Source organism: Microchirus variegatus, assembly GCF_963457635.1.
Source record: "Microchirus variegatus genome assembly, chromosome: 2".
Lineage (NCBI taxonomy): Eukaryota > Metazoa > Chordata > Actinopteri > Pleuronectiformes > Soleidae > Microchirus > Microchirus variegatus.
In genome coordinates, this window is record NC_139803.1 from 18,932,087 (window position 1) to 18,950,178 (window position 18,092).

At 41.6% G+C, this 18,092-nt stretch overlaps 2 protein-coding genes across 2 annotated transcripts; one reads left to right on the forward strand and one right to left on the reverse strand.

Moving 5' to 3' along the window:
• Positions 1-1,670: 1,670 nt before the first annotated feature.
• steap2 (STEAP family member 2, metalloreductase) lies at positions 1,671-9,518 on the forward strand (the record flags this gene model as incomplete). Its single annotated transcript, XM_083885796.1, has 5 exons — positions 1,671-2,070; positions 2,181-2,347; positions 5,072-5,599; positions 8,151-8,315; positions 9,225-9,518. The coding sequence occupies 5 exons, from the start codon at positions 1,671-1,673 to the stop codon at positions 9,516-9,518; spliced, it is 1,554 nt and encodes a 517-aa protein (XP_083741922.1).
• A 4,695-nt stretch (positions 9,519-14,213) lies between these two features.
• Positions 14,214-15,224, reverse strand: mos (v-mos Moloney murine sarcoma viral oncogene homolog; the record flags this gene model as incomplete). Its single annotated transcript, XM_083905427.1, has 1 exon — positions 14,214-15,224. One exon carries the CDS (start codon positions 15,222-15,224, stop codon positions 14,214-14,216), a length of 1,011 nt encoding a protein of 336 aa, XP_083761553.1.
• Between the last annotated feature and the right edge of the window lie 2,868 nt (positions 15,225-18,092).

Sequence of the window (18,092 nt, forward strand, 5' to 3'; positions counted from 1 at the left end):
ATAATGCAGTACATAGTCTGTTTTCCCATTTGTGTCAAAATGGCCTCATCGGCCAGTAGGATCGGTAAAGTTGTTGAGATTATTTGTGTGCGGTATTTTATTCTGAAAATAATAGGAAGCACGTCTTACCGAATGAGATCTGCTGTCTCCGACAGTTCATGAACGCAGCACATGGTCAGACAGCGCAGAGCTGAGCATCGACACCAGCATCAGGATGAGGATGTGGTTGGATTATAGCCAACAACCGGTCAGCGTCTCGACCTCTGCAGCAGCAGCAGCATCCGCGTGAGTGACAGGTGGGTAACACATTGTCACACTCAGGTATGATCTGTGGGTCGGTGAATATGTGCGCGTGTTGTCACCATTGCTTTGCGCTGAGCGTCGTCTCCAGAGAAGAGAACTACAGGTGCATACGCACGCACGCGCGCGCAGACACCGTTCTTGTCCTTCACAGGAAGGAACACAGCTGAGGTAAGGTCGTTACCATAAGATGTCCAGTGATGAACGTTTAGTGACACACACACACACACACACACACACACACACACACACACACACACACACACACACAGACAGACACACACACACACACACTTAATGCCTAACCCTTGACCTAAGTCTAAACCCAATTATTCTAACCCTAACCCTAAAACCAGGTCTTCAACCCAAAAAAAACCTTTAAATAACTCACTTTTCCAAAATGTCCTCCCTGCTATGGTTTATTAATGTTTTGGTCCACACAAAGATACAGAACACAAAACATACAGGTTTGCACACCTATTCTTCCTAGAACTCTGCATTGGTTTCCATTCACTTGGACAGCTGAAACAAAGCGTTGAAACTTAAAGGGGCCATATGTAAGAATGTGGCCAAAACGGTTACTACATTCAAATTCAAAATACAGAGGTCTTTTAGGTTTCGTATTTTTGACGTAACTGGCAACCCCGTGGTTGCTCGGCAGCTGAGACTCTACTGACTGCAATGATTGGTAGACGGCGGTAGGTGGCGCCACATGCCAAAACATAAACATGATTTACAGTCTGCAAAATATTTTTTTTAATGCAAATATTTTGGCTGCACTGTTGTTGTTGGTGAGTTTGTTATATGAACATTATTCCTGAGTCTCTGTGACATATTAGGAGGATTTTATGGCCAGTTGCTTTAGATTTATTACATAATGCACCTTTAACCATAACCAGTTAATGCCTAACCTTAAGCTTAACTACACCTAAACGTAACCAGTTCCTCAGGTTTTGCATTGAGTTCCATTCATATATATATATATATATACATATGTATATATAAACTCCTGTGTGTTGTGATTATCTATATGAACTGACACATAATCAGTATTATTGACTGTGCTATGTCAAGAACCAGCTAAATAAAAAATGGCTGCCAGTGGGGACATAAAGAAAAGCAGATTTTAGCCACTTACCAAAAGGCTCACCTAATAATATATTATGTTATGTTATGTGTTCATTTTCTCTTTGTAACCACTCATATTGAAGTTCATAGAGAATCAAAGCACACAGGAGTAGTTGATTTCTTCTTGGTCAGTTTAGTAGAATGTGCATTCCCATGAAAACCTAAATATTGCTGCTGTAATTTCCTTTTTAGATCCACTGAACTCTTCCTGAGCAGAAAAGCGGAGGAGAAGAAGTGAAAGGATGGACTCCATCTCTATTATGAGTGGTAGCAGAAGCCATGTGTCCCTGACAGCCTCTTCTTCCTGCTTCTCCTCATCCTCCCACCACACCCAGGCCTGTTTTCTGCCCAGTAGCATGAGGAATGGATTTGCAGACACTAGTGCTGCTTGTCCTGCTGCCCAGCCCACAGTGGCCATCCTGGGTTCAGGTGACTTCTCCAAGTGCCTGACCATTCGCCTGCTGCGTCATGGTTTCCACGTGGTGGTGGGCAGTCGCCATCCCAAACTTGCAGCTCAGTCATTTCCCCATGTAGTGGATGTGACACATCATGAAGACGCTGTGGGGAAAGCAGCTATTGTGTTCCTGGCAATCCGCCGCGAGCACTACTCTGTCCTGTGGGACCTCAAACATCTCATGGAAGGTAGTAATTAATAATACAAACACAATTACAACACACATCTTTTTACATATATATTGTAGTGAATAGTCGTGTATTATTCTTAAATCCTGTGTGCTTACCTTGTGCTTCAGGAAAGATCTTGGTGGATGTGAGTAACAACAGGAGGCTGAACCAGTATCCAGAGTCCAACGCTGAATATCTGGCTTCACTGCTGCCAGACTCCACCGTGGTCAAAGGCTTCAATGTCATCTCAGCCTGGGCCATGCAGCAGATCTGCCCCAAAGATGCCAGTGCACAGGTACCATCATCCAACATGCAGCATTCTCACAACAACAACCCTACCACAGAGGTTCACACTGAATATTTCAACAGATTATTTAGTCAAAATTCTGTTTCATGATGTGACCAGTCATTTCATTCATGTTTAATGCATTTGGTTTGAGTAAAAGTTTATTTATATAGCACATTTAAAACCAAATAAAATTTCTAAGCAGGATTAAAATACCAACTCGGGAATATTCAATATATAAATACAGATAATAAATAGAACACAATATTGCACAATCTTTAAAGTCTCATACTTGGTTCATGCACGAATCTGGTGAGAAGAAATGTGTCTTTAACAATGATTTATCTGTGTCCATGTTCTGAGCTGTAAAACGTGAAACAGGCCATTTCAGAGCTCTCATCGAAACATGATGATGTGTTAGGATTTGTGTTTCTTCTTAGAGCAGGAGCTGTCAGCCATCTCTGACCCATTCATTCTCTCATAATTTAGGCACAGATTATAAAAAAGCTCCCAGCACATTAATGCAGGACACTGAAAATAATAGAACTGCTGGCTGTAGAACAAACTGGTAATCCCTCAGCCTGTAGTCAGCTGTCCCTATGGGTGATTTGGATTATAAAACCTCAGTCTCCACACTTGCGCACGTGTGTGTGAGTGAGTCAGACTTTTCTCTAAGTTTTACGTTGAGCAAATAACTGAAATTGATTTAACACAAATTAATCTTTTCTTCATCTAAATAGACACACAGCTGCTGACATGAAGACATTCACACACACCAGTCTACAATGTTTTAAACGCTCCAAAATAAAGTTACAACAAACAACAACAAACCAAACTAATTGTTGTAAGAAAATGGGACTTGAATGTTGAGTAGAACATTCCCTTAGCCCATTTTAATCCATACGATAACAAAATAACTGCAAAAAAGTTATTCCACCACCGCTGCGCCTTTCATCAGAAGAGACAGCTGATGCAGGTGCACGCTCGTCAGCCGCTGGAAACTCCGGGACACCTGATATATAGGCACACTAGCATCTTCTTCCTCCCTCTTCCTCACTCCCCAGCGTCCACAACACAATCAGTGACAGTAATGAATCATTATACAGTATGTATATTAATATGAGAGCAGCCGCGGTGACCCTCACATTTAGTTCCTTCGTGTTTATATCTAATTCCAAAATATTAATATATTTATCTCAAATTTATACATCATAAATTGATGCGCTGATCGCACACTTTCCGTCTTTTTATTTTACTTTCCTCCTCCTTTGCTGCCGCATTTGTCATTGTTCTTCAGGAAGGAGGCGTCAGAGAGGGCTTTTTAGAGTCATTTGTATAATAATTTTTGGAACGAGGGCGTGGTGTGTTACTCATTCACCCCCGCTCAGTTTCACGTTTGATGGGATGTATAAAGAGAAGGTGCGCAGGACTCGGCGTACACACGGTTTTATAAATCTGAGAAGTTATTTGCGTACGTACTTTTAAAATTGTGTGAGTACGCCCTCTTTCAGTGTGAAAGCTGCGCACTCTTTTATACATGAGGCCCCTGGTCCTTTCGCGTGCTCACGCGACGGTTTCGCGAGTCCCGCAGTTGTTGTGTTGTTGCCGAACGAGCTAACCCAAGCTAAGGAGACAGACAAGGGAGGTGTGAGAGAGATGGAGAGGAAGAGAGAGAGAGAGAGAGAGAGAGACAGTAGTTATAAGAAGGGGGTCTGGGGGGGCTAGATCCCCCTTATTCGAGACCCCCTGAAATGCCTCAAATGCAAAATTGTTGTTTGTCTCTATGTGTGGCCCTGCGATGGGCTGGCGAACTGTCCAGGGTGTACCCCGCCAATCGCACTATGTCAGCTGAGATAGGCACAGCCCTCCCCCCGCGATTACGGTGACAGATGACAGAACGTTTTTTGTGAGACAATATTCCAGGGGGGACCTCGTGGGACCAGCGCAGCTTCCCTTCACAACAAGACTGTCTATGTGGCCATCTAATAAGAGCCACGACCACTTCGCTTCTAAAACTCATAAAAACAAGGCAAAAACAGCAGCTCATGGGAGCCTCTGCAAAAGCACAATTACAGCTACAAGCACGTCGGCAGATTCAAGATGAGAATTTGTTCAGGACTTTGTGGCTGTGTGCACCGAGCCAAGCATTCCTCAAGAGAAGCTTAGAAGCAACAGCCATTTCTAGTGAAATCTTGCAAACAGGTACATGTAATTTCCTCTTGGAAAAGACTGTAACAGTGAGACACACGGACAAACATCTTATTTTGTTATTGTGGACTTAAGCAGATGATTTTATTCGGTGGACGTTTTGTAGTGGTTAAAATATGTTTTCCTTGCATCCTTGTTTTCCATCAGAACTAGTATACTATACTCTATACTATGTATATGTATGATAAATCAGCGAAAATTAAAATTAATCCAAAATGTGAAAATCAAGGATGCACACTATCGGGCCATGCTCAACCCATATCCAAAATCTTGCTTCATAGATAGATGAGCATCCATGTGTCAAGCTGGTTTTTGGCACAAGGGGTGCACACAGCTCAGTTAGCACTCACTATGTGTCTGCACCTCATACAGCACACTTAAAAAAGGCATCAAGTATGCCTTAAATACCAGTTCTGAATCATATTGCTTTCTGTGTGACAGTTGGAAATGTGATATGTGTGATATATGATGTCATGAACAGCACTCTGTCATAGCTTCTTCTATAATCGCTCTGCCTCTGTGTAGGTGTTCATCTGCAGTGACTCAGTGGAGGCGCGACAGCAGATTATGGAGTTAACTCGTCAGCTGAACTTCCTGCCTGTGGACATGGGCAACCTGTCCTCTTCACGGGACATTGAGAATTTGCCCATACAGTTATTCTCCAGCTGGAGGGGCCCAGTCCTCGCTGCTGTGGCCCTCTCAATCTTCTTTTTCGCTTATTCTTTTGTGCGTGATGTCATTCACCCGTATTTTAAATACAAGAAGAGTGACTTCTATAAGATCCCCATAGAGATGGTGAACCGGACACTGCCCACTGTTGCTATCACTCTTTTGGCCCTAGTGTACCTGGCAGGTCAGCTGGCAGCTGCCCACCAGCTCTATTATGGAACGAAGTACAGGCAGTTCCCACGCTGGCTGGAGGGCTGGCTGCAGAGCCGTAAACAGATGGGCCTCCTCAGCTTCTTCCTGGCTGCTGTACACGTTCTCTACAGCCTCTCGCTGCCCATGAGGAGGTCTGAGAGGTACCTGCTGCTCAACAGTGCCTACCAGCAGGTCAGTAGGATGCAGGTTGTTGACCTGATGCTCACACTGATCCTCGTTAACTTCATTTCCACCACACAAAGCTGGCCTTTTGACAGTTGAATGACAGAGAAACATAAGTTTTTTGTATTTTGCATGATCTTAATCAAGTTATCTAAGACAAAAATGGCATCTTCTCCCACAAGGATCACACAAGGATTTGACCAATCACAGGACAGTTACCAAATGAAAGATAACGATGAGAATAATGACTAAAACATAATGTAAAATCAAAATGTTTATTTATTTCATAGTAGTAACTAGTATTCATACAGAACAAATTTGATTTCTATTTCTGGTACAAATTGGATAATGACACCACCTTTTGTTCTAATAATAATAATTTCTACTGCACATATTCTGCATACAGGTCCCTTTGGTGGAATGACTGCTTCTCCAACATCAGCAACAACATAAGGCTGCAAAAAAACCTAAAGAGAAGAAAAAGCCTAAAACAGTACACACAATAAAACAGCATTGTGTCTCAGAGGTGGAGAGGTTGTCTCAGGTCATCAATTATGTATGAAACAAGTGAGTCTGTTTTTTTGTTTTTTTTAACAGTGATCCTGACTACTGTAACATCAGTTGAACATTTTATGGGAATTTAATATACAGACACACGTGCCTTAAAGCCACTGGTGTAACATCAGATGAGATGCGCACTGCACACACACACACATGCACAGCCACTCAAGAGAACTGCCATTGTCACTATGTAGGCTAACGTTACAGGTGACTGGCCACACACTCAACCTGCAAACCAGACTTTTAACACCACGGATAGCGGCCGAAGCTCTATATCAACACTTAACAGTTCATACCCATCTCTATCAAGTCACTTATGACCCTTTTCCACTATGGTCCAGACTCGCCTCGGCACGGCACAACACGGTTTAGGTTGCAGCTCCACGACAATAAAGTAACTCAATGTGCATCAACACTGCACAGCTGCTTGAGTTCGAAGTGTTCGGGATGGTATTTTATAACGCTTGTCCAGCGTCCGAACCATTTTTTAAAGCTCTCTTTTGAGACTCTACCATGTCTTTTGCAATGTGGTATGTTATAGCGTCTGTAATGTCTTTATGTCTGGTGGACGTCGACTCATATGGTGTAACGCTACTGAACGCATCAGTAATCACAATGCTAGTTGTGACATATGCAGTAAAGCTATAAGATCCTGTTATAACACTACAAACCTGTACAAGCACTTAAAAGCTGTACACCTAAACGTAAATCCTGAGCTGCAAAGCAAACGGAGGAAAGAGGAGGGAGCTCCCCAAACCAGACCCCTGGCACAGAGACACTGACAGAGGCCTTTCAAAAACCTCAACAATATCTTCGAAGCAATTTCTATAAGTGAAAGTTATTTCCAGAATTAATTAATGTTGTATTTCAAAGTGTAATTGGTGGTCAGAGATGTAATTTAGCAGAGAGATTAAACTATTATCATATATTCAGTAAATCTTAATTGTTTTACTGTTACTCAAAAATATACACTTATATTAAGATTTCCAGGCCTTACTGGCCTCAAATCTGAAGTATGAATATGGCAGAATAAAATAAGTCTTTTGTGTATCTGTTGAAGGAAGATTAGTGTTCCTTGGCTTAAATCGTTGTCCTGTGTTTTATTATTATCATAATCATAATCAATTAATTAAAGGTAAAAGTACACAATCATTCAATGATCAGGCATTTTCAAGTAAAAAGTATCGGCATCGGTATTGGTATTGGCAATACTGGCCCTGTAATAATGCGATACCAAAATTTACAGTATCACACAGCCCTACACTGTATGTTGTGTGTGTGAGTGTCTCAGTCTCCGTCTCCCTCCCGCCCTCTTATGTTTGTCATTGGTTTGCTTCAGCTGTCGATCCACAGCAAGCATGAAATAAGGTTTGTTATTGGCTGGCCGTAGTGGTGCATTCAAGGGCCTGTGGCAATTCTGGACAGCTGTTTTTTTTTTTTCTACATTCATGGGCTCTGACTGCGTCTGGGCACTGGCTGCACTGCCAATACTGATACCACTGCTGCAGGAGATGCAGGATTGCTACAAAATAGATAATTGTTTGAGTTTAATTTCCAGATGTTGAAATACTGTGCTTTTGGGATAGATGATCTCTGTTCTGAGCTCCTCCATCCCAAATAAACACATTGTATGTCAGATGACCTGAGACAATCTCTCCATCTTTAAAAAGGCTCTACCTATTCTGTTGCATATGCTATTGTGTTTATTTTTCCTGACTCTTTTTTTAGACAGTTTTTTAGGTGCTGGAATGCAACCTTCCCTTGCAGGTGTTGTGTACGTGCAGCTGCTTTCTTAGAACAGTTAATGGGAGGCACCCCGTCTGTGATTGCAAATGCAAAAGTCGATCTCTCTTTTGCAGTCCTGACTTTTTTCTATAATTTTAATTCTAAATGTAATCACATAATTCTATTTTGTTTGTTTTTTCTTTGTTAGTGCACTGTGGTTCCACATGAATGTGGTTGTGATGAATTCCAAGTTGAGCATCCTCTGTGTTGGCAGGTCCATGCTAACGAGGAGAATGCCTGGAATGAGGAGGAGGTGTGGAGGGTGGAGATGTACATTTCCTTTGGGATCATGAGTCTGGGGCTTCTGTCGCTGCTAGCAATCACCTCTATCCCGTCTGTCCACAGCCAGCTCAACTGGAGGGAGTTCAGCTTTATACAGGTACTGAGCTACACTAACACCACAGGGTCATAGAATTGTCACAGTGTCTTATATTCCCTTCCTTAAAGAAGACAAAAACCTGTAGTGTTTAATGATAAAGGTGAGGACGAACACATTTTGTTTGTATTTTGGGTATTATTTCATATTCAGAGGTTTGTTTCAACGAGTGTTGCACTTTGAAGAGTGTGGTTGTACGAGGCAGCACACTGACATACATAGTCAATTAACTTCATTCTACACGATCCATGTGCGGAGAAGCAGGAGAGAGAGGGGTAGTGTGGTGTTTTCCTCCAGCCTTTTCCAACAGGCAACTGAAGTTTGCCTCACCTTGTAAACCATTTATTTTCCTACACCAAGGTCAATAGAGAACATCTTTAGTTTGTAGGAAGTAGGAGTTGTTCAGTTGGTCCATCGCTACATCTTTACACTTTTCTTTTGTAATCTTAAATTGCTGTGACTTTCCATGATGTGACTTTCCATGTCAAATTTAAATTGCTGCCAAATCCATAATAATAATAATAATCATACATTTAATTCAAGGGCACCTTTCAGAGCACTCAAGGACACTCAAAAAAATACAATATTCAAAGCTGAACTTTTAAAAACAACAAGAGGGCTAAAAATAATATTAAAAACTAACTACGTAACCTACTGATTTTTCAATCCTGTCATTAAAATGTAAGAGAAAAAGCAGCTTCTTATGGCACTTTACTTTTATTGGAATGTAATTTACACTGAATAAATGAATGCAATTTAATTATTTACCGTGTGGGTGGTCACCTACCCATCAAAATACATTCAGATTGATACTTCAAAAATCAACAGCAGAGGCTTCAAAGAGACTGTCAAAGTTACATTGGTGAAGTCAGACCAGGTGTAAGCAGTTTTTGCTGTGTGTCTTTGCTCCAGTCCACTCTGGGCTACATAGCTCTGCTCATTGCCACCCTCCACGGCCTGCTGTTTGGCTGGAAGCGGGCCTTTGAGGAGGAGTCGTACCGTTTCTACTTACCACCCAGCTTCGTGGTGGCACTGGCCCTGCCTGTGTGTGTCATCCTGGGGAAGACGGTGATGCTGCTTCCCTGCATTGCCCAAAAGCTCCATCGGATCCGCAGAGGCATGGACAGCCGCCAGTACCAGTGTCGGCGCCTGGAGCCGGTTGGTTCGGCTGCCCACGTTTCACCCGAAAGAGTCACCATCATGTGATCTATCTGCTCCATCACTGGGATTATCACACATACTGCCATGTGCCATGATGTTTTACTGAAGCAGATAAACTTTGTTGTATTAGGGATTCTCACTTTGTGAAGATTATTTTTATTTATATTTATTTATTTATTCTGATATCCTTTACTCTCATAATATCTCTCTAAAACACTCAGTAATCTTACATTAAAAAAATTAAAACTATTTCTGTCTTACCTAAATTTTAGGTAAGACAGAATTTTTTTTTTTTAAATCGTTTTAATTTTTTTGATTCATAAATTAAATCAGATGGATTCATACGTTACCTTAATTTGGTTCGTATCGGGAAAAATAATTTGTCCACATCTTAAGTTTACAGAAGTGGAGGAAACAGATGAGCTAATTTTACGAATGTTGCACAAACCATTACCTATGATTCCAAAACAATATGAAAATGTCATGTCACGGTTATCCTGACCAAAATAACTTAGATTCATCATAGTATTGTGCTTAATAAAGAATTAGGTATGTATGTTGTTGAACATTTGTGATATGAATATTCACCACAGTTAACTTATTGTGTGTTTAATAATAATGTGCAATAAAATGAAATATCATCCCATCCCCATTATTAACAGTATTTGTTGACACGTGAATTGTGGACATGTGAACCTATGGGCTCTAACTATGAGCTGTAACTACGACTATTTTATGCTACAATTGTTGTGGCTAATGTCACCGAGACAGTGTTGTGCTGCATTCCATTTACATCGGAAGTGGGAAATGGGAGTGAATTCACCACATTGAAAAGTACGAAAAAACATGGACTTCATTCAGAAAGGAAGTGATCACATTTCATTTGTATCTCACAAGGACGACACCCTCTACCATTGATATTGGATTTTGGCCATGTTGCCGGTGCAGGTTGATGATGTCAGCACTCAGCACATGTACTGGCAAAAAGCTGCATGGATTCTGATATAACTATATATTGGCTAAATCTGGTCAAGGACACACATAGTCCACAGTGTCACAAGTCTGATTTGAATATCTGATTTATGTGTCCACAGTCACTTCAGCCTGGTAATGTGAATGTCATTGTGGGTCCTCACTCGCACTGAAAACATGGCTGCCAGAGAGAATCGACTATAGAATTAACATCCAACATTTTAAATATAAATAAATAAATAAATAAAACAAAGTAATAATAATAAAAAGCCTTGTTTGGTGACAATGTGAAGCTACATGAGATCATGGGAATTGTTGAATGTTGAACTTTGTACATCTCTCGGTCTAAATGGCAGAGACAGTGGTTACAGATGGAGTGTTTTAATAATGTACAGTTTGAACTGGAGGCTTGTCAGATTTATTTTTAATCAAACAGCTCATAGTAAAATCAAACTGAATTGACCCACAGTAACAAATCAGGTTGGAGCACATTACTAGCTACTGTCGTCTCTTTCTGCTCATTGTTGTTTGTCATTTGTGTGACATTTTCTTGTCCCTGTGTATGTGTTGATTGAGCAATGTGACTGTGTGATGTGATGCTGCAGCAGTTAATACTGTGTCATATTCAGTCATTGAGAATTGGAATGGAATTCAGTCTCAGTCATGACAAGAGTTTGAGTTGAATGAATGTAGCTTCCCCTGCAGTATTTTATACAGGATTTCAGTGAGAGTCAGCATCTCTGTCTTATTTTGTCATGTAATAGTACCTTGGACACCACTTTTAAAAACCTGAACTCTTCCATTTTAACAGTTTTTTTCCCCACTTGCATCACCAAATAAAACTAAATGTGATGTTATACATGGAGGATAATGACTGGAGTGTGGTTCATGTCTCTGCAGGTGTATTCTCTTACTGTACACAAATGTGTCAAGTGGCAGCCGTGATATATAGTAGATGACATACTACCAGTTAAGCTGATGTGCAGACAAATAACATATCTGACCTGACCATATGTGTTATCAGCCAATAACCAGCCCATGAACATCAGCATACATCATCATTTGTGAAGTCGAAGAACCCGTCCTCTCAGTCAGAAGTGTCCAGCAGGGGGCTCTGTTACGGTTTTGCTTCGTCCTCTTCCCAGCGTCCAATCCCCAACAGGCACTACGGCAGCGCATCGGTATCATGGAAGATCACGCGATAATCCTGAACGGACAGAGATGAAAAAACGGACTACGGCCGTTTCCCGTTTAATCCAATTTTGATAAATGCAAGTTGCATGACCCGAAAGTGACCTGTACCAGGAAAAAAAGACAATAAAGTTGCAGATTTATGAGATTAAAAGTACATTTCCATTTTATTTAATATATTGACTCACACCCGCGATTTTTCCTGCTGTTTATGTGTTTTAAACATATGAACCGTATGTATATTGACTGATCAGCTCAGTCTGTTTAGCGCGTCAATCAATCTGCGACTTTATTTTCTCGTATAATTGCCACTTTTAATCTCGTAAATCTCGAAACAATTTGCCCCCCCTTCCCGGTCCACAATTTCTTCTTTTTTTCTTCATACTTGTGTTAACCGTCCTGTCATGCAAAATCATGCCAGAATAATCCTCCAGTCCGGCCTTAAATCTTCTTCTTTGGTTTGTTTTGTAGTCCCTCTGATAGAGTTCTAGTACAGGTCCCTTCCAGGTCACGCAACTATCAAAATTGGATTAAACGGTTATCCGTTTCTTCCATTTTTCATTTCAAGTTTAACTGGACCACAGCTCTCATCTCAGCATAAAAGTAATAAATGGGCTGCAATGCATTAGAATGTTTGTTAAAGGACAATTAGGATGCATTGCCATCTAGAGGCACAAACCTGAGTATTATATTCATTTCAATACCAATCGACTCTCACCCTCCACCAAATATGAAAAACTACAGCAGCTATCAGTCAGCATAACCACCATAAACCCCTTGCTAGAGTCAGTATAGAGTAATTTGTCCATTATGGGCTACTGTACAAACATGGAGCTGACAATAAATCGATGAAAATATAACAGTAAATACTGTGTTTAATATCTGTTCATATAGATCCCCTTAATTACTTACAGATTTTACATTTAGGATGGCCCTTTTATTGAATAAAAGTTGTCTGGGTCACTTTTCTGAGTCAAATGTAAAATAAACTTTTATTTTGTCAGTGCATTAGGTAAGGCTCTATGGTTCTCTCTGCATAGTTTATGTAGATAGCAGTTTCACAGAGCTGTCAGATAGTTGTGTGTATGAATACACATGAACCTCTTTTCCTGTTTGGAACTGTAAAGGTCTTTAAGGACAGGTGTGGACACAGTCACACACCTGTCCTGCTCCTTCTGCTGAGAACTGCATTGAGACATTCATGGTTGCCAGCAGACACAAAGAAAAGCACATTTTAACCACTTTAGAAAAGGCTCATGCTCAACTTATAAAATGTATGCCTAAATCTCCAATTTTAAAAAATTATGTTTGCAGCCATCGCTCAGACAGCATTTTTTTTTTTTGCTTTTCTTTGCTGAATTGTTTGGTAAGTGTGTGTCACCTATGTAAATCTGAACAAAGGATTTTAAGAGCAAAGTCACAAAATGGCATGTTTAAATTTGTGGATGAGCACTTAGCTCAGTGGGAGAGAACGTGTTGTCTGTCAACTCAAAGGTTGTGGGTTCCATTCCAGGCTCTGCTAGTCTACATGCCGATGTGTCCATGGGCAAGACAGCTGCCCGACAGCTGTACCGGCAGCGTGTGAGTGGGTATGAAAGATGAGTGATAGAAAATGCGCTGCACACAGATGCGCTGTATGAATTTGAGTGAATGGATGTGAATGGCAAAACTGCTGTGTACAGCAGCTTTGAGTGGTCATCAAGACTAGAAAAGCGCTATATAAATACAAACAATTGACCATTTACTTCCTATGTGCTGTGATGTAAAAATCAGTGATTTTCTCCATTGACAGTGGTGCAACACAAATGTCATGGCAACATAATATAGCTTATTTGTAAGATATTGTAGACTTAAGCACAAATAGATTTTATGAGGTAATTCTTAGAGTGGCTAAAAGTTTTTCTTTGTGACCAAGAGTGTTAAACACACTGTAATATAAAAATACTTTTAATGAAAACACACTGAAATCTCACAGTACAACTATGGCATCATCATAAAACATTGACAGCATTTGGATTTATTCACTTAAGAAAAGGGGACTAAAACAAAGTCGGTTAGAAACGTTCAGTGGGACTAAGTTTAAACTGGTTAATGACATGTCAGTCAGACACAGAACACTAAAAACATATATATCCAATTTAACTCTACATTTAAACAATCTTAAATACAATTAACATGTAACTTGTCAAGTCTTGGTCTCTAATTAAAAACAAAAGTCAAAGAATGACATTGAGACTTTGCCCCAAACTTCATCCAGCTGCTGGACATTTTAAAGACTTTCTTCAGTGGCACAGTTTGAACTCGCATCCATTGGGGACAACTTATTGGACACTGATTGTAACCAACTGAGACTATTTGATCTTTGTCTCCAGGCTTACTTTACTGTGCCAAAAAGAACATTCATGTCAGTGTAGTCATTTACATGTGGTTTTCACCCATGGACAAGGTACACAGAGAATCAGCACCACAACAACAGGAAACTGTGTCAAATTGAACATGAATCTTTGGTCCTGTGAAACTAAAAAAAAAAAAATCTAAATCCACGAAGCCACGAATGCGCAGCAGTCTCGACTCCACTCATGAGCGGGAGCGCAGCTGCTCCAGCTGCTGTAGCAGCTCCTGAGCGCTGGGTCTACACCGGGCATCGCCGCTCCAGCATCGGCTCAGCAGAGTTCTGTACAGGCGGCCCTGCTCAGACCGGAACACCGGGGACTCGTGGACAGGCGGTCGCAGATTATGCGCCACGACCGCATAGACAACGTGCTGCCTATCGCCGGTGTAAGGATGCTCTCTGGTCATCAGCTGCCACAGCGTGATCCCGAAGGAGAAGATGTCCGCCTTTGGAGACACCGCCTCTCCCTTCAGCAGCTCAGGCGCCCGGTGCGTGTATGTGCCGCCCACGTGGCTCAGCTCCGGGCCGATGACACTCACTTCACACCCTCGCTCCAGTTTAAAAGAACACCCAAAATCCACTATCTTGCAGACGTCGTCGCTAGTCACGAGCACGTTGGCGGGTTTGATGTCCAGATGCACCACACCGTGCGCGTGGAGGAATCTCAGGCCGTGCACGATGTCCCTCGAATAGCGCAGCCACTGCTCCTCCTGCAGCTCCGTGGAGTCGTATATGACCTGCTGCAGGTTCCGGTCCCCGACGAACTCCATCAGGATCATCCCGATGCAGTCATCGTCCCCAAAATCTGCGGGCACGCACGTGGTAGCCGCGATGACGCGCACTATGTTCCCGTGGCGCAGGTGCGCTGCGTTCAGTTCGGCCCAGAAGCTCTGCCGGGACGCCAGCCGGTTCTTGGTGCATTTCTTGACTCTCTTCAGCGCAACGGTTTGTCCGAGGTACTCCGCCCTGTACACGGAGCCGAACCCGCCGGAGCCCACGGACTGCAGGGAGCGCAGCTCCTTCCAGTAGATCACAGAGGTCCAGAGCCGGCTGGCGACTCTCTCGCCGTGCAGCTGCTGAGTGGGGACTTGTAAAGTGGAACCGTGTTTGGTTAGCGGGCTGCTGCAGGCTCTAGTGTCCAGAGACGGGTAGAGATCTCTGGGCAGCAGGCGGGTGACGGGGATGGGGGAAGGCATGGTGCATGATCTGCAGCTGAGTGATGATCAGCTCAGCCGGAGTCTCGGCGCTTTTAAAACACACACACACACTGAGCCACACTGCCACTCAGTGTTGAGGAGTATGTAATGCGCTCAGTCTGGGTTCAACGGGTTCATCCCGCCGGTTCAACTCAGTTTAGTGTGTGTGTGCAGCAGGAGAGGACGGTAATATGAGCCACCCTTTGCGTTCTGATTGAAGTGAACAACAATCACGTATTTGTGTGTCAGAAAAAGTTACTACCGTGTGTGTGTGTGTGTGCATGTGTGTGTGTGAGAGAGTCAGTCGTAATGCACCGTGTGGGCAGTTAAGTGGGCACACGTTTGACAAAGTTGAGCACGAGGCTGTGGGAGGGTTTAGGGAGCATGTAAGTCACTCCACTCACTGTTTTTCCCTGAGCACAACACATGAGCACACTCCACTGCTGCACTGTGTTTACATGGACAGCAATATTCTCATATTAGTCACATTAAAGCTGCAGTGTGTATCCTTTGATCATTTTTTTATGTTGTGCTGCCTCCGTTTGGTCTTTGTCAAAAAGAAAGTTTACATTACTTAACATTACTGGGGCCTTCATCTGAAATCGAACTATGTCAATTCATACATTAGAACCGACTGTGAGGGAGTGTTTGCATGTATACAGCAGCAGTTCAGGGGCTTATTTATTGTGTTTTTTCACAACTTTTCATGGACATGTCATGGGACACAAATACAGATTTTTGCCACTTTAACAAAATCTCATCAGAAGAAAATGTTTGTCTGTTTATGCCTATGTTGTTTTAAGAATATATTTGCTGCTTTGTTTTAATGTTATTTAAGTTGTGGTTAATTTCCTGAGAAAAACATACTCACACACACACACATAGACCCTAGCGAGTGCTACGTCACATAAATATGCATTCACATATTGGTTGTGAAAATAGAACTAGCAATGGTGTCAAGTTTTTCAGAATCCCTACAGGATCTCATCCCTTTCATATATTTATTTTGTCGAATAAATAGACGATGTTTTGTCCCTTTTTTTTCTTCTTTTTTTTTTTTTTTTTACATTTCATAGTCCATGTCATTCACAGACTGGAGACTAGGGTTAGTGTCACAGTTAGGGTAAGTTTCCAGTAATCAGCACCGCAGAGACCACCCCAACACAGACAGCTAGGGGCCCATACTACGGCCATAAGGCCCTGGGCTGGTACTCCCCAACTATCCAGGCCTGGACAACCCCCAGGACGGCACCCCCACAGGCAGGCCAGACAGAACTCCCGGAGTGGAACGACATGGAGGCTCGTTCCTATTGAAAACATGGCTGCCACCAGTGACACAAGTCACTTAACTGAATTAAAACGTATAACTGATTAAGTGTACAATATCTTTAGAAAATAAATTTTTATGGAGAATATCAGGATTTTTAGCTGATGACGACACTGGAGCTGTCTCGTCTGGCCACTGCAAAACAAAATGACAGTGCTCAAGGCTGTAGATATAACATACAAGTAGCTTCAGACAGACAAGTTAACATGTAAGATTTAGGTGAACTATTTCAATTTGGCTAAAATATAAAATAATTATATTGAGCCCTATATATTTACACTGAGAGCAGGTCTTCTTCTACATAGAGGCCACCATGGTGGACCACCTTGTTTTTAAGGTTTTAATGATAACCAAAAGTCTCATACCAGGCTGGATTTTCCTACATGTTTGGGTGAGAGAGAGATATTCAGCTGCAACATGTGACTTCACCAATATGTTCCTAAATCCTAAACCCTTTAACCCTGTATAATGTTAAAGCAACATTAATGGAAGTTGCATGTTGCAGCTGAATATCCCTCAAGTCACGTTTCCCTTACAAGTGTTGGAGAAATACCTTCATTTAGCATCAAACTCAAAATGTGTTTAATGTATCTATTGTGGAATATTGCAAAAACATGGTGTTGTCAGCCTCCATAGAGATGACCTGTCTTCTTATATATCTCAATCTGGAGTAATGAAAAACATACAATCAGGTGATTGTACTGTACTGTCTTCTTCTAAATTAAATTAAATTTAATTTAATTAAATTTAATTGTAACACTGAACCTTTAAATGTAACTGACAAGACCTATCCAACATGTTGTATAAGTGACAGACAAGACGCTTCGGATAAGGAATAATCAGACAGACAGCCAGTTGGGTCCTTCTCTTATGTTTATTAAACTTTCATTACATTGTGTCGAAACACTGACGTTGACAACTGCAGCTCTTCTCTCTCATAGCAGCAAGGTATGTAAATCAAATCAGGTTACGCTGCCAGACAATAAATAATCTGCCTCTTTGGATGATGTCAATGTGTAAAACAACAGATAACAGCTGCAGCATTAAGTTACAACCTATAAACATATATATATGTATATATATACATATATATATATATATTCACTTATATATGTTTATGTGAAATACTTTTGCCTATATTTATATAAAAATACAACAGTAGTTTGTAAAATAGATCTGAAGAAAAAAAGAATATTGAGAATTAGCAACGAGTCCATCATTGACACAGGATGGCATTATTGAAATGCAATGGATAATAGAACCAACATGGCTGGAATGCAGTTTGTCTCTGAATGTCTGAATGGCATCACATGGAGTCACGTTTGTCAGCGTCAGCACAGGTGTGTCCGTGCAAATCACTCAGAGCAACCTCCCACCATGTCTCCGATTCCACACATCCTAACACGCACGCACGCGCGCACACACACACACACACACACACACACACACACACACACACACACACAGGTGGGGGTGGGGGAGGCAAGTCTGTCAAAACACTACAAAAGTCACAGTACAATAAAATATATGTAGCTATATAA